Genomic DNA, 22,691 nt, shown 5'->3' on the forward strand with positions numbered 1-22,691 from the left:
AGGCGCTGTCTCTCTGGGTACTGTATGGTGAGCACAACCAAAACTTATATTCAGGAGATGGAGGAAGTCCTGGAGATTGAAGGAGTCCAGGGGATTGTGAGATGCTTCTGAGAAAGGTGAGTAGAGGCACCTTGCTTCTGTTACATGATCTGTGCCTTGGTATTGGTCACAAAACGGCATCAATTGATTTTTTTTTTTAATTTAATTAGTGGTTAGCCTTAGTGTCACACATGATCGAATGTTACAGCTTTAAAAATAATGTCCAAGGTTGGAAACAAAGTGACTGAGAGAGACAGAAAGTTTGTGTATTCAACACACTTAGAACTGACCACTAGCAGAGTAGGCAAACTGTCACCCTAGCAGTTCAGCTCTAAGCATACAAATCCAGACTGGGTAAACTGAAAATACATAGTCAATGAATACACCAAAGCAGTTGTTCAGGGGCATCAACAATGAGGACCCAAGTAGCAGGCAGAAACCTTTTAATGTATTGTATATACAAATGTATTACTGACAGTCAGTCAACACCTGGCAGTTCTGTTGAACTAGGTCACAGGTTATGTGTCATAGGACCAAAGGGAGTGAGCTCACGTGAGCATATGACATGGGATCCCCTAGGGCATGAAGTTTCCGTGACAGGTGGTGTTCTGCCAAGGACTTTTTTGGATGTTTGGACTCAGCTATATGCTGACCTAGGTTACCATCCCCAAGTTCACCCTACTCTAATTTGTGGAGACTAACCCACAGAAACTGGAGGTGCACAGCACTGAGGTGTACAGGTATTACTGGCGTAGACAGGAACTGTTGGGGGGAGGCGGCAGGAAAGCAAAGCCAAGAAGAAGAGAAAAGGACATTACAGGAGACATCATTTAAACAGGCAAGAAGCATAGCAGCTGGAAAGGAGCTTAAAGGCAATCAGGAACATTAAGTGGGTGCCACATGTTGCAAAGAAGATCTTTCAAAAGGTGCAACCACTTTAAGGAGTACAATATGTCTTGGCTCACTGGCTGAGAATCCCCGGAGCACTGTGGGCCAAGAGAAAAAGAAAAGTCTGGCAGCATGGAAAGGAAGGTGTGAAGTGAAACAATGAAGACTGATCACTGTTAATTTTTGCATTTCAATCCAATGCATTTCAGTCACAGAATTTGTAAATAAAAGAAAAAAATAAAACACAGTATTGAAGAACAGGTTAACAGCCACATTCTGTAAATTAGGAATAAGTTGACATTGGATACAATGAAGTAGTGCATTACCATGGCTCTGTCTGTTGCAACCACAATATAATCATTTTTTTTATTCCATTATGGACATTTCCAAGGTTCTAAAAGACCCAGGCCACCCTTGGGCACCTCAGCTAGGATTAAAAATTGTGGTGCGACAGTGTGAGCAGTACTTATACCTGTTATTTCTTATCTCTCTCTTTTTCTTTATCTTCTTTCTTTTATCACTCTAGCAGTGTGCCTTTCCTTGCTAACGTGTTTCAGCCACTAAGGGCCTTATGCTATGACAACTATGCTATGACTATGGGCCTTAGCGGCGTATTTTAGCTGTATGCCGGAAGATTATTAAATTGTTGTGACTCGATCAGTGCACAGGATTTTTGCTGTACCACCACTAGAATAAACACAGAACAGTCATTAAAAGGCTTCAATTAGAAAACAGAGCACATAATCCACCACAAATCAAAAACACCCTCCAGTTATTTAAGAATTCTAAATACTAATTAATAGATTCATGCAATTTAATGTAATCTCGTGTGCCTTCCTAATGCTTCTCTAATGTCATACATGAGTGCAGTATGTATATCAGGGGCTATGGAAATAGGGAAAACAAATATCTATACATATTCATTTTCACTAAGACTTTCAGCTTCCTCCTGGCTTGTCATATTCTGCATGGCCTGCATACTGATCCTCACGCTTGTTGTTAGGAACCAGTTCTCTATTTGCTGCAAGCTTTTTTGTATTAATATATTAATTATTCAGCAGATGCAGGCTTATGCTCTGTTAAGATGAACTAATGTTAGACCCACTGCCCATACATACCTCTTCTGTTCTTCGTAGCTATTCCCAATACATAAGTGATCTCTAGTCATAATTTATTATTTTATCTTTCTGATTCCAAAGCATCATTTGCACTTTGAAGTTCACAGTAATTAAATAAATTGATAACAGGACTTTATTTGAGTTCAGCAGGCTCCATAATATATTGTTCTGATGCTTTTTCTTGCATATCAGTGTATCTGGAATTTCAATATTCAGAATAGCTCACAGCTTTCAGGAGCATGAATACATAACCACTTATTCCCCTATTCAGTATGTCCATCTGTGCTTATGTTCCTTGTCCTGAGAAACACCCGTGTTATCAATTAGCTAGTATAATGTTATGGGAGTCACTTTGGGTGGGGGGCCCATGGAACCCAGCTCACTTTAGAGAGGTGGGGAGACCCCTGTCTCAGCTCCCCATATCCCTATTATGTGTAAGTCACCCTGTGCCTGTTAGGGGTACAGGGTGATCTGTACTAATATTGGGGTGGGGGGTTGTTGATTGTTTAATGCCATCTGATTGTTCTATTGTGTGTCTTGCTTGTGAGCAAACTATTATGGGATGTATGTATTGATGTGTATTAGCTTAGTGGGGGGGTTTCTCCAGCAGCCCTCCCTCCTGATGGGACTGTCTGCTGGTGTGAAGTTTGAATACCTGTGTGTCTCTTGTTGCTAAGTGTAGATTGCCCCGCCCTGTTATTATTCAGGAATGGGGGATTGTCCACTGAGTTTATAAAAAGCCAGTTTGAGTTTCAAATAAAGAGTTCCATGTTCAGACATATTGGTGTCGTCTAGTCTTGTTTGGTTGGCTGTGAGAATGATACTTACTTTTTATCCTTCCAATAAAATGTTTTACAATAATGCACTAGGCTGGTGCACCCTCTGTTTGTTTTTCTTTGTATCCAGTAAATGGACAAGCAGTCTGTTTACATCTGACTGCTCCATAGAGAACAGCAGGCTGTGTCCGTTCTGCACAAATGGAGCGGACATGGATCTGTCATCCGCCTGCTCAGAGGGGATCAGTGGACAGATCCCCCACTGAGCAGGAGGATCCGCTTGGTGGAATCCGCCCATGTGAAAGGGCCCTTATCATAAATCCCTCCACCAGCTCTTAAAGCAGTATCAATTTCACAGCTGGTGCTACAGCTGTAAGCTTGATTTAACCCCTTGTGTAACATAACATTTATAAATGTACGTTGGTAGACAAAATGACATTCATTTTTACTGTTATTCTGCCACTCTGTGGTCACTGTTTTTACTGCACACACTTTCTTTGTATCCTGCACTTTGCATGGTGTAATTTCCTCTTTCCCCTTTGTAAGCTCCTGTTATCCTTCCTGCAAGACATACACTGAGATGAGGAACGATACAGTCCCTTTGACCTTCAAATGCCAACATCTGCCGTGAGGTGAGACAATTTAATTTAGGGTATGCACTTTAAAAAAAAAAATCAAACACCTCTGCTTTCTTCAAAAGAACAGATGAAATTTGAAGATGAGGTTGTTTCTGGTCTTCTGTCAAGATTCGAGTCACCATCGTAAAAATCTTTCTCATTCCCAAATCCTCAGGATCTGCCACACTGTTTCCCTGTTCAATTCTTCTGCCATCATTCACACACTCACTATTTGATCTGAGAGTACAAAGGTTCACACTGTCCTTCCTTTGTGTTTTTGGCTGCCCACTTCTATCTTGGACATCTTCCTGCCCCTCCTTAACCACCTGTCTACCGGGCACTTTTACCCACTTCGTGCCCAGGCCAATTTTTCTAGCACTCTTACACTTTGAATGACAATTGCGCAGTCATGTATCATTTTTTCACACAAATAGAGCTTTCTTTTGGTGGTATTTAATTACTACTGGGGGTTTTATTTTTTGCTCTATAAACAAAAAAGAGGGAAAAAAAAGTTTTTCTTTGTTTCTATTATAAAATTTTGCAAACAGGTAATTTTTCTCCTTCACTGATGTGCATTGATGAGGCTGCACTGATGGGCACTGATGAGGTGGCATGGATTGGCAGCACTGATGGGCACTGATAGGCTGCACTGATGAGGCAGCACTGGTGGGCATTGATGAGGAGGCACTGATATGAAGCAATGATGGGCACTTATAGGTGGCACTCACGGCACTGACTGACAGCACTGACTGGCGGCACTGTCGAGGGGCACAGGTGGGAACTGGAAGGTGGTACTGCTGGGTGGCACTGATCATCAGGGCACTGATGATCAGTGCCGATCTGCTCGGTGACAGCTGCCAGTTATCAACAGTATTTTCCTCATGCTGTGACAGCACGAGGAACGTGCTACTGATAACTGCAACTGTATTTACTCCGTGATCTGCTGTGTCATTGGACACAGCTCATCACATGGTAAAAGGCTGCTGTGATTGGCCTTTTACCTCATCACATGATCAGCTGTGTCTGTACGACACAGCAATCCTGGAGATAGCCAGGTGCGCGCCGCTGGGGGCGCGTGGGAGGGTGCATTCTTAGAGAACGTCATATGACACCCTCCCAGAACTGGACAACCGCACTTTAGCCATCATTCGGCTATAGCGCGGTAAGCATGTTGTTAAACATCCTATGCCATTCAAAAATACTTGATTTCTTCATGGACTGTTCACCATAAACCTGTTGTAACTCTTGAGACAATTTTCATGCAATATTTGACAGGAATCTGGACCAGTGGATTAACGTCACTCATTTTCCGCCAACAGCCCAACGCATAAACGTTTTATTTCTTCTACTATTCCATTAAGACTGAATTAACTGGTCTGCAACCCAAGAGAGTGCAAGTTAGAACATGTCAGAACACGCTGAAGTACGAATGGCTGTGTGAATCATCACCATCACCATGCTAAATTCCGATTCCGATAATTAAATTGTCATATTGTTTGCCTTCTGCATGAAATAAAGGTGTTTAAGGATCCAAAGTATATTGCGAGTTTAGCTATCTGATGAAGACAGTCTGCAGTGATTGCATCTGTTCCATTTAGGCCAGGCAAAGAGGATTTAAAGCGATAATAAACCCAAAAGCAAACATTTCCTATATTACAGCTTACCAATTCTTATATGTGATGGCTGCATTTGTTTTATTTTTAAGGTTTCTTTCTTCTATTTTCATCTAGTGATCCAGCCAGTAACTCTCTTCCAGATGTATCCATTTATAGGGTTGATACAAACCATTTAACACTGACAGAAGTACTTACACTAACCAGCTTTTATTTATTCCTTTATCCAAAAAGGAAAAAAAATGTTGCTGTAACTTATTATAAAGTGTGAGCTGGAGTTTGGCTTCAATTTGTTAGTGTATTTAAACCTGTTAGTAATGTAGCTAGCCACAGACAGTGAATGAATGGGAGGGCTCTGTGCTGAGCGGATTCTTGTTCAATTATCAACTGAAGCATAGTAAATGCCGTTTACTATGCTTCAGCTATGAATGAACACAGGAGCAATCGGTACCCATTACCGTGTTCATTCAGGAAAGGAAGAAGCCGGTAAATATATAATATTTACTGCACCCCACCTTCTTTTCATCTTGGACAAGAGCCTCCTGTGCCCCGCAGCAGCTGCAGCCAGTGGGGGGGAGAGGAGGAAAGCCAGCAATGAGGGAGGGGCACACAAGGGAACTGTGTGTTATGGGTGACACAAAAAGCGGGTGAAAATTAGAACAGTGGGGGACACTGGGTGCAGACACTGTAGATTTTGCACATTCTGGGACGGTTGAGAGGTATGCAATAGAGGTCCATGCAAATATGGAATCAAAAGTTTGAAACTTGTGCTAGAAAACAGGCTCAGACAGATGCTCAGATGGAAATGAAAAAGGCAGAGATGGAAGCTCAAGTTAAAACCCAAATAAAGATTCTCCAAATGGAAAAGGCAAAAGCAGATGCCCTGGAAAAGTTGAAAGACCTTTAACAAGCAATATGAGAAAGTACTAATCCAGACTCGTAACAATTATATAAAACTTTCTGTGCTAAAACACTTCTTCCCACTGAAAGCAGTAACATGTAATTAGCAAATCCCCAGCTGGTACATTGAATAATGCCAAACCCTCTTGATACACATGTAAAATTTTAAATCACAAATGCTGCACTTTTGATTAAAAAAAACCCTTCCAACCACCAAATAGTGACATCCAGTATACATACCAATATACTGTGTATATATATATATATATATATATATATATATATACCAAAATCCTATATAAATATATTGATGTAACATTACTCTCATATGTTTAATAATTCAGAATCCTTATATATGACAAGTCCAGATCTTAATTGTATTCCATGTAGATTTAAAGTGGTTCTAAAGTCAAATAGTTTTTTACCCTAATACGGGTGATGGCAATAAAGTTGAATGAAAAAAAATGAGGAATGAGGAGCTGGGGTGCTCAAAGCCAGCAGAGGAGACAGGTAGATGGCTGATGTCCTTTCTTTTTTTTGTGTTTTTTTTTTTTTTTTGGGGGGGTGAGTGGCGGTGGGTGGCCTCTATGGGGATACGCAGAGATATGGAGTCTCTGACCATCTCCTGTACTAGGCATGCAGTCTCTTACCATGTCCAGTACTAGGCCTGCATTCTCTGACCTTCTCCTGTAGCATGTCTGCAGTCTCTGACCATCTCCTGTACTACGCCTGCAGTCTCTGACCCACTCCTGTACAATGACTTCAGTCTCTGACACAGTCTTGTAGTACGCCTGCAGTCTCAAACCCTCTCCTGCACTACTCCTGCAGTCTCTGACCCTCTCCTGTACTACTCCTGCAGTCTCTGACCATCTTCTGTGTCACATCTGCAGTCTTTAACCCTCTCCTGTACTACTCATGCAGTCTTTGACATCTCCTGTACTAGGCCTGCAGTCTCTGACCATCTCCTGTAGTAGGCATGCAGTCTCTTACCATGTCCAGTACTAGGCCTGCAGTCTCTGATCCTCTCCTGTACTACTCCTGCAGTCTCTGACCATCTCCTGTGCCACACACCTGCAGTCTCTGACCCTCTCCTGTACTACTCCTGCAGTCTCTGACCATCTCCTGTACTACGCCTGCAGTCTCTGACCATCTCCTGTACTATGCCTGCAGTCTCTGACCATCTCCTGTGCTATGTCTGTAGTCTCTGACCCTCTCCTGTATGATACCTGCAGTCTCTGACAATCACCTGTGCTACACCTGAAGTCTCTGACCAACTCCTGTAGTATGCCTGCAGTCTCTGACCCTCTCCTGTACCATACCTGCAGTCTTTGACCCTCTCCTGTACTACTCATGCAGTCTCTGACCAACTCCTGTACTACACCTGCAGTCTCTGACCAATTCCTCTACTGTGCTTGCAGTCTCTGACCAACTCTTATACTATGCCTGCAATCTCTGACCAACTCATATACTATGCCTGCAGTCTCTGATCCTCCTCTGTACTATTTCTGCAGTCTCTGACCATCTCCTGTACTACTCCTGTAGTCTCTGACCTTCTCCTGTACTACTCCTGTAGTCTCTGACCATCTCCTGTACTAGGCCTGCAGTCTCCGACCATCTCCTGTACTAGGCATGCAGTCTCTGACCATCTCCAGTACTAACTGCAATAACCTCTAGAAACCAATCAGTGAGCGGTAATAATGTGCTGTAGCGTCTAGAAACCAATCAGTGAGAGTGGACCAGTTCTTTATGTTTACATTATTAAAGTTTTTTTTAGATATGTCTATGGTATTTATTCGTTTTTTTAGGATGTTGGGGTGGAGACACTAGATAGCAAAATTGCATGGGGGAGCCCAAGAAAATCTCAGACTCTGTTGAACCATACTCCTGTTAAGTCACGCCCAATATTTAGCATTTAAGCCCCTCCTCTAATTAACATACTACTCCACCTACACTGCCTTTCTAGACATACAGGAACATTTTTGTGTCCCTAAAATGTTTTTTGTAATGTTGGCAACTATGTACAGGTACAGGTAGACAGCTATCCTGAGAGTCTATATCTGCCACAAATGTATACATCCCCTAAATAAAAAAACATGAAATGTGAATTATGTGGACTGCCACTGTTCAGGGGTCGCTATAAGCTCCCTTAACATTTGTGTAACTTTCCTCCACAGTACTTTCCCCCTTTATCCTGTGACTAAAGACTCAATAAGCATTGATAATGACAATAAAGAATTAACAGTGACGATAACAATAAAATTACAAAAGAATTGTATATAAATAGGATCTCTTGGTCCTCAGCTTCACATGCACTCTAGTTATTAATGTTCACCAAATATAGGTATCAACAAAAGTAAAAATGAGAATGTTCATCCACAGTGACAGTGATGCTCACTCTGTACGCCCTCCTTTTCGTGCTCCTGCACTCACCAGAGATATATGATTCTCTGCTATACTGCATATTGTGCTAGTAGATATCTCCCTTCCCGAATTCTTCTATATACTCCAGCTCTCCTTGGTGCCTCCAGAGAGGACCATATTGTCAGGGTCCTACCTTTCCTCAGAGATTGTGTTGCTCCATGTGCTGGCATCCATCTTAAGTTCCTGCAAAGCATGGTGGGAGCCTTTATGCTTTCAGGCCTCTGTGGCTCCTCCTCCAGAAGGGTGTGGCTGATCACATTTAAGCCTGCTGTCTGCAGTTGCTCTTTGCATTCGTGCCCTGTATGTTCCTTTGCGGCAAGCTCTTGTTCTGTTCTCATTGCTCTCCTGGTAACCGACTCGGCTTGGACAAGACTATTCTCTGCTTTATCCCATTACCTGACCTCCCATTGCTGAAACCGGCCCGTGACCTGAGTATTCTTGTCTACCATCTTGTACTGTTTGCTCCGTTGTTATCGACCCAGCCTGTCAGACCACGCTATACGTTTTCCATCTGGCTCCCACCAGCTGTACGCCATTGGCGGCAGTCGTTACCACAGCTGGGGTTACTCGGGGGGCCGCGACCTGGTCTCAGGCTACGTCAAGTCCATCCCCACCATCAGGGGCCCTGGTGAAGGGCAGCCTGGGGCTTAGACTCCACGCCCTGAGGGACTCTGGTCTGTGAGTAGCGGCTGTTGCCATTAGGCCTGCCTGCCCATTCCACCGCTCCTGCCCTGACACATATATTCTAGCACTCCTTTAATATTCTGGCTTCTGAGCATGACCATTCACTGGGGCAAAAATGTTAGGTGGGGCATCCAGTGATGTCACTTCCATGGAGTGTATGCTAAGGCACCACTTCCAAGTCTAAATGCACCTTTTCACTTGTATTCATGAGAGTGCATTATTGGTATTAGAGTTTTTTCAATACAAAATACTACATTATGGCACTATCTCCCCTTTGTTTCTTGAACCATGCCTGAGGATTTATTTTCCTAATGGAGCAGAATTGACTTACTCTGGAGGTGGTGAATGAGCCAGGATATTAAAGGAGTACTGGATTACATGGTCCACTTTGGAGGCAGCACAGAAAGCTGAAGTATATAGAAGAATTCCATGTATTCCATGTTCTTCTCTTTCTGCCATGGCAATATTTTCATGCATTATGTTGCTTTATATTCTGTATAGTACATATAGGAAAACATTATTTTACAACCTCATGCTGTTCTCCTAACACAATCATTTTCTTTCTGCTCCACAGATTCTGAAATATTAACAATTTATTGGCTTCAATGAATTTATATTCTTTCAAGGTGTTTGTAATTTCAATGTTTCTTGTAGTGCTGATACCCATTTTATTTTATAAAGAACATATTTTCAGAATGTGTCAACATCCTCCAAGATATGCAAATCAGTTCATATTATAATAAGTGATGGGGATTTTGAATTGATCTGCGCTTATGTCAGCGTTTATGCAGGATTAGACTTCTTTATTTGAGGTAGATGCTTGTTCATAATGTGTAATCCGCTCTACTGTGATTCATATCGTTATATTATCATGAGGATATTTGTTGTGACATTGACAGACATCCCAAGCATTCCCCCTGTCCAACCCAGGAAACGTTTATCCTTTAGCAGACAGTCAATCATCCTTTGTCAGGGGTAGGCAACTGTGACAGACCCAACCGGGAAAGGGGCTTTTGGAGGGGACTGCAGGCTAGCCTCTTGCCTACTGACCATGGCTCAAGCATCTGAAGGGGCTCTATTCTTTAATGTGTGCCTGGGGGGACCTTTGGAATAGTTTACTTGGGATTCAAGTCTATGTCTCCCCAAAACACACAAACTCTGAGAACTGGAGGACCAACATACAGATTTGGGGTCTCTGTGCCCAAACTAGCATTGACTGCTTCAACCCCCTCCTTCCCAGACTCAGAGACTCTAAGAAAATGTTGATGCAATTAGCAAAATGACCTGGTCTGAAGGTTTTTGCTGTAATGTGTTTAAGGTGTTATGTGTTTACTATGTTATCCCATTGTGTGCCTCCTAGGTGTGCATTCCCATTGTTAATTGAGTCACCTATTGTGGGTCTGTTGGCAAGTCCTCTTGGAGGCTCCTACATGATGAGATTAGACCAGATGCATCAAGCTAGTGTTGCCTAGTCTTGGGTGCAATGACCAGCTATAATACCTTGGACCTGTGTCCCAGTGGCGTGGAAGCGGTTCTCTGACGGAAGGCACATGCTGGGTGCCAGGCGTTCCGTCACAGCAACCTTTTAAACAAAGTGTTTTTTAATAAAATGTCTTTAAGAAATTGAGAGTACCATATATATATATATATATATATATATATATATATATATATAAAACAAACTGTCTGCTTCACATTCTTAATCAAGAAAATAACTGCTGTAAGTAAACTGGTGCAATAGAGTAGACTCTGCAATAATAACCCTCAACATCAATCAGTGTCTGCAATAATAACCCCCAACAATGGTGTCAGTAACTGTAAAAATAACACACAACATCGATGTCAGTGAATGTATTACCATATCCCCCAAATTTAGAGAGAAACGCGCCGGTGGGGCCGAACACGTGACGTCATTGCGCACATTGGGAGACACGCGATCACTTTTAAGGGACAATGCAAGTGTATTTGCTTTTAATAAACTGAAGCTGTTTTTACATATTCCACTATGAGAGTCCCCCTCTGTGTTTATTTTTTCTGCCCAGTGTATACACCCAGGAACCATTTCTGAATTGCGATGGCTTGGAGATTTCTGGCTGCAAAGCAGCAAGGTGCTGTACGATCTCCTTTTGAGATCATCCCATGTAGTAAGGCGCTGGTGTTAACTCTTCGTGAAGCAGCTGTGAAGCACTTTTTCTTACATATACACCTGGCTATTATCTGATGGCACCGAAGATATTTTTGTTTTTTTATGTGTACTATGTGACTGGGACATTCTGTGTTGCACTTTTGGTGTGTTTATTTTGCCTTTATCATCATATATCTGATTGGCATTTAAAAGAGCAGCAAACTTTATTTTGGTTTACATAAAGATGGACATCCTAGATAATTTATAATGTGGTACACACAGCTGGCTGTGGCAAATAGTGGGTGTGGCTACATACAGCTGAATACTGGGCATGGTTTAAAGGGATGCATTTCAATAGAGTCTATGCACAGTGTATACTGTACGTGTTATTCACAGTCATTGTACCACTAACAGGCTACTTAGTAAGCAACTTTTTTCTGCTCTTTAAAACCTCAGAGGCTCTGAGATCTATGAATTGCCATATAACACCTTGCATTTTGGGAGTAGTTGCCTATCTCAACTCTGATTGCCTGTCTCAGCTTGACTTCACTTACCTCGGGCTGAGCACTGGTGGAACATTGATACTGAATGCAGGAAGCTGGAGCTTACAAGGTCTTCCTCCATCACCTGCTGGGAACTTTCCTTTTTCCCCTGTACTGAGGAGATCGCCAAAGCTCTTGTCTACCCTCTTGGTGGGTGTTTTGAAAGATCGTGGTGTCAGTGGAGATAGCATTGGAGAACTGTAGGCTTTAGGCAGCTTTAAAGAGGAATCTACAGGACTGACACCCCTTGGACTCACTGGTAAGGGACATTTCTCATCATCTTCAAATTCATCATCTTCAAGGATGGATGGCAACTTCTGAATAAGACCTCCATTGCTCTCATGGTCAATCTTTAAAAAAATAAAACAAAAGTGAATATTAATCCAAAAAAATGGAAATACCGTTGTAGGTCTGTGGAGCAGGATCCACCCAGCACTCCAACTGCAGAGGTGCTCACCTCCAGAAACAGTAACAATAGAAGAGAATGGTTGCACTCTCTGCTGGGCCATGAAGATTTATTTAAATATTCTTATAAACAAATATCAAAGTTGATAGTACACAAAATAAGAGTACAGTCAGGAGAGCCATTGACGCGTTTCACGCTCCATAGCACTTATTCATATGCAGCCATAATCTTCAATAAAAGTGACTATTAGTGCATGCTAGTACAATGCCTATACATTATATTTTTGTAGAAGTAGTCAAATATACTTGTTTAAAACATGATTCTAGCACAGGCATTAGGTGTACTACCTTGCTGAACTACCTATCATGCTAAAGATGACCATGAAACACCTAGCACAAAAGCAAAAACATGAATGTAGCACATTTAAATAGGTAAAGCAAACCTGTACCTTGGCGATTTATACCAGCACATGATGTAAAATGTACATTCAATTGTTCACTAGATCTTAAGATAGATATGTGTAGCTGAACTATATGCAAATCTTGACTTTTCCTGTAAAGGTTTGGCTTGAATCTCTCCCATTTAGCCTTTCAAATCTGTCACTCGGCCCTTTAATGTGATTGAAAAGTTCATTGTAATAGGCTCAGAGGGTAAGAGGGCAGGTGAGATTGAAATTCATTACAAAGTTTAAAACTGAAAACTTACAGAGTTTAAACTGTCCAGTTTTCTGAAAGATTTATGTTAAGTAAAGAGCTTCCATCTTGTTTGTGCCTCATGAATAAAAACAGAGAATACAGTATTTACCTAATACCTACATAACAAACAGATTCAAAACTTATAAACAGCAATAGGTAACAGCTTCAAAAGGACAACCTACCAAAAAGTGTGGAGAGCAGAAATACTCTACATTACAAATTATTATTATGGTGCAGTATTCACCAGCCATTGCACAACCTACTGTTGAGTCTAGCCAAGCCACTTGTCAAGCAATGGTCATGGTGGAAAGTCATGTGCTATTACTTTATCCGCCACTCTGCTACAAAGTAAGGTCCTCAGGGTGATGTAAGAATGCATTAGTACTCCCGAAAAATCCTCAAACGCTAAGCAGGAAGTCTAAAGTTAGCCATTGTAAAGAACAGGCAGCACTGTCCTTTCACCACCACCCCAATAATCTTAAGCTGGTTTCCTACACTTCAGAATCCTTAGTTACTGCAGTAGGAAAAAGAGGAAGAATCTGGTCAACGGTGGGCCTCAGTGGACTGTGTTGGGCAGCAGATAATGTAAGCATGCACTATGCAGGAGAAGATTTATATTGTGTGGTCCTAGCCCTGTATCAAAGTGTTGCCTCCATAATCGGGAGTCATGTGTCATGCATTGCTAGAATCATGTATTCCAAGGCAAATATACGAAGAGAAGATTGAGAAAAAATAAGTGTTTATTCTTTTTCTCACAAAGCAGATAACAAAGGTACATTCAGTAAATCGCCAGTAAAATACTGTATGCTCACTTCTCCTGAATGATAACCCATACATACTAAAAACAACCAGATATCCTATGTGTAACACTAAGCCTCTCATCATATTCCATATTGTTGCATATTATGTATACCAGGGGTCTCCAAACTTTCTAAACAAAGGGCCAGTTTACTGTCATACAGACTTTAGGGGGGCCACACTGTGGCCATTGGCAATCAAAAAGGTCCCAACGTCAGTGGGAAAAAAAATGCCCCATCTTTGGTGTCAGTGGAAAGAATAGTGCCCTATCGTTTGAGTCATTGGAAGGCAATGCACCCCATCATTGGTGTCTGTGGGGGGAATATTGGACCATTTTTGGTGTTTTGGGAGAAATTGTGCCCGTCATTGGTGTCAGTGGGGGGGAATAATGGCCCATTGTTGTATCAATGGATGAGATAGTGCCCCAAGGGCCTGAAAAAAGCAAGCAAAAGGCCTCATCTGGCCCCAGGGCCACAGTTTAGACACCATTGGTATACACCAAAAGTATTGACGTTCACTGGATTTATTTATTTTTTGGGGATTTGGAAAATGTCATCTATCTAAAGGATTTGGTTGGATTAGGGGTGGAACTTATTTTTCTCCTTACTGACGTTTTGTATTTTAATATCCGGATGATGGTTTTGTATTTTTACAGAGTCAAACTGTAGAACATTCATTCAAGAAGGCATAACTTCTGTTTAATCCTTAAATATACCTTCAATACTCAATGTAACCAATCGTATGCTTTAGATTCACAAAAGTATGATATGTCACCTTCCTAACTGCATTCTTGATTGTTTTTTTTTATTATACTGGGTTGACCTACCACTAAATAGGGCCAAATCGTGTCTGTACAATTACCTTCCTAACATAGCACCCTGCTGGGTCGACTCGAACAATACTATGAGCACAGCCATTCTGTATCGAGCAATTACATCCCCACCAGCCTTTTGTGCTTTATTCTGCCAATGGATCTGTATCTATGTGTAAGGATTCTAAGAATGCAACTACTGCGAACAGGAAGAAATGGATGGGGCTGCATTTGCTGATTGCGCTCTGCTAGCAGACTCATGCTCAGTCCCAGCGGGGCATAGGGGAACTTGCTATGCCGAATAACCGCCTCATGATTACTTTCTTGCAAATCAATACATCACAAGCAGCTCATTCTCCAACTTTGAAATCAGTCACTTTATTCTGGCTACTCTTTCTAGTCAACTAGTAAGTTTTTCTGACTTTTTTAAATAAATGACCATGCATATCATATACTATTACAGCTAGAGTTAAAACTTTTAACAGTGCAACTAATATGAAAGTGTATGTCATCTATGGCACAGTAATTACAGGAGAATCCTTTTCCTGCACAAGTGGAAAAAAACTTAGTAACTGGGAGAACAGGAGATGGAAAAACTTGCCAATGGTTTAAAATACCAGCAGTTATCTACAGTATAACCAGTGGGTATACCACTATCAGGCAAGATCAGACTGACCATTATTATTTTAAGACTTCAGTTGGTTTGTATGCAAAGACAGTTTAGCCCTGGTTCACACTGTTGCGACTTGTCATGCGATTTGACAGTATGAAATCGCATGACAAGTTGCACCCTATTGTCTGCAATGGAACCGTTCAAATAGATGAGACGATTCTGAAAGCAGTTCCTACACTGCTTTTTGCAATTTCAGGAGGAACTTCCATAGACATTTATTAATTTATTATAGGTACATCATTCCCTAACCCTGAAGGGGTGTACAATCTAAGATCCCTAACTTACATTCATACATACATATTAGGGCCAATTTAGACAGGAGCCAATTAACCTACCAGCATGTCTTTGGAGTATGGGAGGAAACCGGAGTACCCGGAGGAAACCCATGCAGACACAGGGAGAATATGCAATAGTTCGAACCAACGACCCTAATACTGCCAGGCGCAAGTACTAACCCTTTAGCCACTGTGCTGCCCATCTGTGCGTGAAGTCGCACAGATGTCTTACAAGTTGCACTTGAAGTCACAATGACATGCAACTTTGAAATAGTGCGACTTAAAAGTTGGATCCGGTGTGAACCGGGTTTAGGGTTATGATAGAAAAAAAGGTATCACATCTCATATTTCAGTCAATTGGCAGAAGCCCACCTTAAAGTTGAACTCTGAGATAAGCAAATATCGTCTAAATACTAGAGGCTTGTCTGTTATTGGATCTTGGTGTGCTTTGTATATTTCTTCAAGATCTGTGCAGGAAACCATCATGAAACTTTGCATTTGTGCAAGAGCTTCCTGTCATCAAGACCAATCACAGGTACTCTATTTCAATGTGCAAGGTGACTGGTCTTGTACCCGTCCCATGGTTTTACAAAGACATTTTGTGGATATTGAAAAATATATTTAAAAGTTACTGTAAAGGATTTTTTAAAAATAACAAACAAGGTATACTTATTTTCTGTGTGCAATGGTTTTGCACAGAGAAGCCTGATCTTCCTCTTCTGGGGTTCCCCTGCTGGTGATCTTGGCTCCTCCTGCCTTCTGAGTTCCCTCCTAGTGAATGCTTGATGCGGGGGGGGGGGGGGTGGTACTCATGCAGGCTTGAGTAGCTCCTACTGCTCTCACTGAATCCAGTAAAGAGTGAGAGCGGGAGCAGTGCTGGATCGAGATCAGGATCGAGTGAGTTTTTTTTTTGGGGGGGGGGGGGGCAGGGGAGGAGCTGCACCTAAAATGTTTTTACCTTAATGCAGAGAATGCATTAATTGATAAGTTCATCTTTAAAACAATAATAAATACACATTTTTGAAGGTAAAAATATGTGCAGCTATTATTTTTTAGGATCCTGTAAAGCAGGGGTGTCAAACTGGCGGCCCTCCAGCTGTTGTGAAACTACAAGCCCCATCATGCCTTTGGGAGTCATGCTTGTAACTGTCAGTCTTGCAATGCCTCATGGGACTTGTAGTTTGGCAACAGCTGGAGGGCCGCCAGTTTGACACCCGTGCTGTAAAGCATTATCCCTGCAATCAGCAGATCGCAGGAGCAGTGTCGGGCTCCTGCAGACCGTCTGTGTATCTGTCTGCCCGTACCTTCAATAAGGGCAGTCAGTTACTGAATGACAGGAAAATCAATGAACTACCTAAAGTGCTCATCAGTGCCCTGGTAATTCATTGAGAACTACAGGCTGGCAGCCGCAAAGGCTGACAGTACTTGTAGTTCATTATTTCACAGAACTCTGTGAATGAATGGCACAGCAATGTGGATGGAGCCCTGCACAGCTAAACTCTTTTTGAATTGTTCCTAGATTGTAAGCTCCAATACAATACACCCCTCGTGTATTGTATTGTTACTGTACTGTCTAGTGTACTGTCTCCCATTATAATGTACAGCGCTGAGCAAACTGTTGGTGCTATATAAATACTGTATAATAATAATAATTGTGACAGCGTGTGCAGGTAGAAGATCCCTTGGATTGAGGGTAGAGCAAGCAGATGCTGAACATGTTACACCATAAATATGTAGCGTGCAGAAAGGTGAACTTATCCTTTAAGGCAGGGGTCTCCAAAGTTTCTAAACAAAGGGTCAGTTTAATGTCCTTAAGACTTTAGAGGACTGGTGCAAGTAGAAATTGCCCTGGCTTCAATGGGAATAAACAATGGCCCATCATTGGCATTAGTGGGAGAAATATTGCCCCATTGTTGGGACCAGGGGATGGAATAGTGTCCCATCGTTGGTGTCAGTGGGAAGAATAATGCCCTGCCATTGGTGTCATTGGCAGGAATAGTGTCCCATTGGTGGGGTCATTGGTAGGAATAGTTCTTTATTGTTGGTATCAGTGACAGGGATTATGCCCTGCTGTTGATGTCAGTGGTAGGACAAGTGCCCAAAGGGCCGGTTAAAAGCAAGCAAAGGGCCATATCTGATCCCCGGGCCACAGTTTGGAGACCACTGCTTTAAGGAAAAAGCTTAAGCCTTTACAAGCACTTTAAATTATTTTTTTGTGCCTGGAATTCAGATTTTAAAAAATTATATGAAGACTTATTTATCAAAGTGTCTCAAGAAAGGAACATTGCTTTAATTTCAAGCATAATCTCCTTTTTTATTCTCCTACACTGAAAACAGACTGATAATAGGATATACTATCTCTTGCATTATCCCTTAAAATGGCCGTGCATCAAAACAAAGATAGCATCTGCTGCTTTCTACTAATTATTGTATGTCACCCTGTGAAACTGTATGCATTTCATAAAGAAATAACTGAAAGAATGCAAACATATTTTAATGATATCAGCAAACACCTATTAATTAGCAAATGAAGGATGAATAGTTTTCCATTAGCTGGACTCAAGACACCTGCTAACTTTTACTTTTCCCTGTCAGCGCTGTGTGAAGAGCATATCGGAGTCTTAAATCAGTTAATTAGTCTAAGAGGAAATCCAGCATAGCAAGTTTTATTTATAGCTTTCTCTCCCAGTGGGCTTTTGCCAACAGCGGCTGCTGCTCCACACTGCTATAAATAGATGCGAGAGCTATTTTTAGGATCAGAAAGACATCTCTGGGATATACTGACTTCCTCCTCCCTCTGAGGGATTGTAAATTCAGGTTTATGCATCGTTTTCTACTCTGCCATAATATTTATGCAGCACACAGTCGTGACCAAAACAAAAGGCAGCACGTTATGAATTAAGGTGAACGCATTGCTTCATTCAAGCTCCCATTAGACCTTGGCCTGATACAAAATGTAAATGGATGCATACTTATTTCTCTGCTATGGTTTTCCTGTTAAATATTATTTACTAAATTCTTTGCTCCGTTTGCAAACGGATTCATAATGATACGGTGCAGTTTTGCCGAGGGAAGGGATTATTCATTAAAAGTGGATTTTTGTAAGATCAGGAGCAGTGTAACTATAGTATATTTACATGTATAGCTGTCTTCCATGCCAATAAAATCATACATTTACTTCACTAGGGTTTTTGGCTATGCTTCTTTCTTACCAACTCAATTCACATCTCATTGTGCCCTCAGAATACCCTGCCCTCTGTGTTTACCTGTCATCTCTGCATTGTACAGTCTAGGAATGTGTTTGATCAATGAGGCTGGATCCTTTATATGTAAATAATAGATAGACCAAATAAATAATTTGGACTTTCAATTGCAGGCAGCAGATGGGGCTTTAAGCTCATTTCCACAGGTTTTAAAGGTTATCCTTACATGCTTTGTTGAAAAATCCTGCTGTTTACTGAATTTAATAGCTGCAAGATTCAGAGGAGAGACTCATCCCTCATCTTGCCTGCTTGTTTGGGAAGGGCCCTGTGGTATAAACACATAAAGCACTGTGATTCCTTCCATTTCTAACCATGAATTCTAATTGGTGCAGAAGATCTATATACACTACATTGCCAAAAGTATTGGGACGCCTACCTTTACACGCACATGAATGTTAATGGCATCCCAGTCTTAGTCCGTAGGGTTCAATATTGAGTTGATCCACCCTTTGCAGCTATAACAGCTTCAAATCTTCTGGGAAGGCTGTCTACAAGGTTTAGCAGTGTGTCTAGAGAAATGTTTGACCATTTTTCCAGAAACACATTTGTGAGATCAGGCACTGATGTTGGATCAGAAGGCCTGGCTCGCAGTCTCTGCTCTAATTAATCTCAAAGGTTGTCAAGGATCCGGGTGTGACCAGAGGTGTGTGGACTGACACGGGAAGTAACAGGCTTCAGGAATGATATAATAACAATATACTTATTATTAGCCACCCAAATATACAATGCACAGTAAACAAACCAACCTTCTACTAATCTTAGTATGTGCAGGAACACAGACGTAGTCAGGGCTGGAGAGGTGAAATGGTCAGGCTGGCCATATGGTTCTGTTAACGACCGTCTGGTGGTACCTCTAGCAGTCCTCGGGACAGGATTCCCCAGGGCGCGGAGTCTAAATCCCAGTCTGCTTATTCACCAGGGCCCCTGATGGTGGGGATGGACTTAGAGCAGATAGGAACCAGGTCGCGGCCCCTGAGTACACCTGCTCGTGGTAGAGGGATCTGCCAGAGGTATATGCAGGTAGGAATCCTGATGTGAAGAGGCAGAAGGTGTTAGCAGGGATGACTGAATCCGTGCAGGATGGATGGATGGCAGAGTAGTTAGCGTGGTCAGACGGGCCGGGTCGGTAACAGCAGGTCAGCGTGGTACTAAGCAGCAGGCAGAAGAGTAGTCAGGTCACTTGCCGGGGTCGGTAACAGGAGTTCAGATCAGATTAGGGATGTCCAGGAGAGTAGTCAAACGAGCCAGGGATCAAGCAGGAGAAGTCAGCAGAGGTCAGGATCAGGCAGGTTCGGCAACAAATCAGATCGGCAGAGGAACAGGACACAGGATACAAGGTACAGGGGCTCATGGGAAACATACACCAAGGCACTGACTGCAGGTCTGGCCATTCCTTAAATACACCTCCTGCAATCAGCCTCAGGTGATGGCTGACTGCAGGAGTGAGCTTCTGGTTGCTGAGAGCACCCGCTGGCCAGCCCTGGTACTGCAGCCCACAAGGCAGGTGAGTCTTACCACCATTGGCAAGTCCATTCCTGACAAAGGTGTTCTATCGGGTTGTGTAGGCCAGTCAAGTATCTCCACCCCAAACTAGATCATCCATGTCTTTATGGACCTTGCTTTGTGTACTGGTGCGCAGTCATGTTGGAACCGAAGGGGCCATCCCCAAACTGTTCCTACAAAGTTGGGAGCATGAAATTGTCCAAAATGTCTTGGTATGCTGACGCCTTAAGAGTTCCCTTCACTAGAACTAAGGGGCCAAGCCCAAGCCCTGAAAAACAACTCCACACCATAATCCCTCCTCCACCACCAAACTTTACACTTGGCACAATGCAGTCAGGCAAGTACTGTTTTTCTGGCAACCACCAAACCCAGACACGTCCATGGGATTGCCAGACAGAGAAGCGTGATTCATCACTCCAGAGAACACATCTCTACAGCTCTAGAGTCCAGTGGCATGCTTTACACCACTGCATCCAACGCTTTGCATTGCCCTTTGTGATGTAAGGCTTAGATGCAGGTGCTCGGCCATGTAAACCCATTCCATGAAGCTCTCTACACACTGTTGTGCTAATCTGAAGGCCACACAGAGTTTGGATGTCTTTAGCTATTGACTCTGCAGACAGTTGGAGGGGTGTCCCAATACTTTTGGCAATATAGTGTATCTTGTTTCATAAAATCAAAGAAGAAGCATCACTCTTAACCCCTGCTTCTTCTCTTCATCTCAGGTGTTCCAGGTGCTGTCCTAGGGAGCCCATCTTTGTTCCATGCATTGTCACTAGAGATGAGCGAATTATTCAAAAATTCGATTCGGCTGATTCGGCGAATTCACGGAATAAATTCGATTCGAGTCGAATATATTCGCTGCGAATTTAACTTATAAAAAGGGTGTTTCTAGGCTTCAGAGAGCCTTTATATTAGTGCAGAACACTGTACCTTTAATTTAAATGCCCTTGGAGTCTGCTGGGGAAGAGAAATAATACTGTCAGTCAGTATGATATGCAGATGAGTGCCGTGGATCTTAGAATCACTTCACTCATTTGGGCAGTCACGGGGCCAAAACCAGAGTGTGGAGCCATAGTGTGGCGGTGGAGGCAGCAGCAATGGGAGGCCATACAGCACCCTATGAAAAAATGGAACCCACCAGCAGTGTGAGGAGACCTGAAAGTGGCACATGGCAGAGTGTGGCGATGGAGACAGCAGCAATGGGAGGCCGTACAGGGACCCATGACACACTCTGGACCTGGCAGCAGCATGAGGAGGCGGTACAGGGGCCCATGACAGATTACGGGCCTGGCAGCAGCATGAGGAGTCGGTACGGGGGCCCATGGCAGATTACGGGCCTGGCAGCAGCAATGGGAGGCCCGTAATCTGCCAGCACCCTATGACAAAATGGAACCCACCAGCAGTGTGAGGAGACCTGAAAGTGGCACATGGCAGAGTGTGGCGATGGAGACAGCAGCAATGGGAGGCCGTACAGGGACCCATGACACACTCTGGACCTGGCAGCAGCATGAGGAGGCGGTAGAGGGGCCCATGACAGATTACGGGCCTGGCAGCAGCAATGGGAGGCCCGTAATCTGCCAGCACCCTATGACAAAATGGAACCCACCAGCAGTGTGAGGAGACCTGAAAGTGGCACATGGCAGAGTGTGGCGATGGAGACAGCAGCAATGGGAGGCCGTACAGGGACCCATGGCACACTCTGGACCTGGCAGCAGCATGAGGAGGCGGTACAGGGGCCCATGACAGATTACGGGCCTGGCAGCAGCATGAGGAGTCGGTACGGGGGCCCATGGCAGATTACGGGCCTGGCAGCAGCAATGGGAGGCCGTACAGGGACCCATGACACACTCTGGACCTGGCAGCAGCATGAGGAGGCGGTACAGGGGCCCATGACAGATTACGGGCCTGGCAGCAGCAATGGGAGGCCCGTAATCTGCCAGCACCCTATGACAAAATGGAACCCACCAGCAGTGTGAGGAGACCTGAAAGTGGCACATGGCAGAGTGTGGCAATGGAGACAGCAGCAATGGGAGGCCGTACAGGGACCCATGACACACTCTGGACCTGGCAGCAGCATGAGGAGGCGGTACAGGGGCCCATGACAGATTACGGGCCTGGCAGCAGCAATGGGAGGCCCGTAATCTGCCAGCACCCTATGACAAAATGGAACCCACCAGCAGTGTGAGGAGACCTGAAAGTGGCACATGGCAGAGTGTGGTGATGGAGACAGCAGCAATGGGAGGCCGTACAGGGACCCATGACACACTCTGGACCTGGCAGCAGCATGAGGAGGCGGTACAGGGGCCCATGACAGATTACGGGCCTGGCAGCAGCATAAGGAGTCGGTACGGGGGCCCATGGCAGATTACGGGCCTGGCAGCAGCAATGGGAGGCCCGTAATCTGCCAGCACCCTATGACAAAATGGAACCCACCAGCAGTGTGAGGAGACCTGAAAGTGGCACATGGCAGAGTGTGGCGATGGAGTCAGCAGCAATGGGAGGCCATACAGGGACCCATGGCACACTCTGGACCTGGCAGCA

The 22,691-nt window shown here is 43.4% G+C and overlaps 1 protein-coding gene across 1 annotated transcript in view; it reads right to left on the reverse strand.

Annotated features, from left to right (window-relative positions):
- Positions 1-22,691, reverse strand: part of LOC149474119 (voltage-gated delayed rectifier potassium channel KCNH8-like) — a 625,264-nt gene that overhangs the window by 36,768 nt on the left and 565,805 nt on the right. Inside the window, exon 12 of the mRNA XM_089671799.1 lies at positions 11,736-12,073. Within this exon, the coding sequence (XP_089527925.1) occupies positions 11,736-12,073 (338 nt within the window). The remainder of the gene's footprint in view (positions 1-11,735; positions 12,074-22,691) is intronic.

Source organism: Staurois parvus, unplaced genomic scaffold (genome assembly GCF_062004578.1).
Source record: "Staurois parvus isolate SC_StPar_1 unplaced genomic scaffold, SC_StPar_1.0 ptg000011l, whole genome shotgun sequence".
NCBI lineage: Eukaryota > Metazoa > Chordata > Amphibia > Anura > Ranidae > Staurois > Staurois parvus.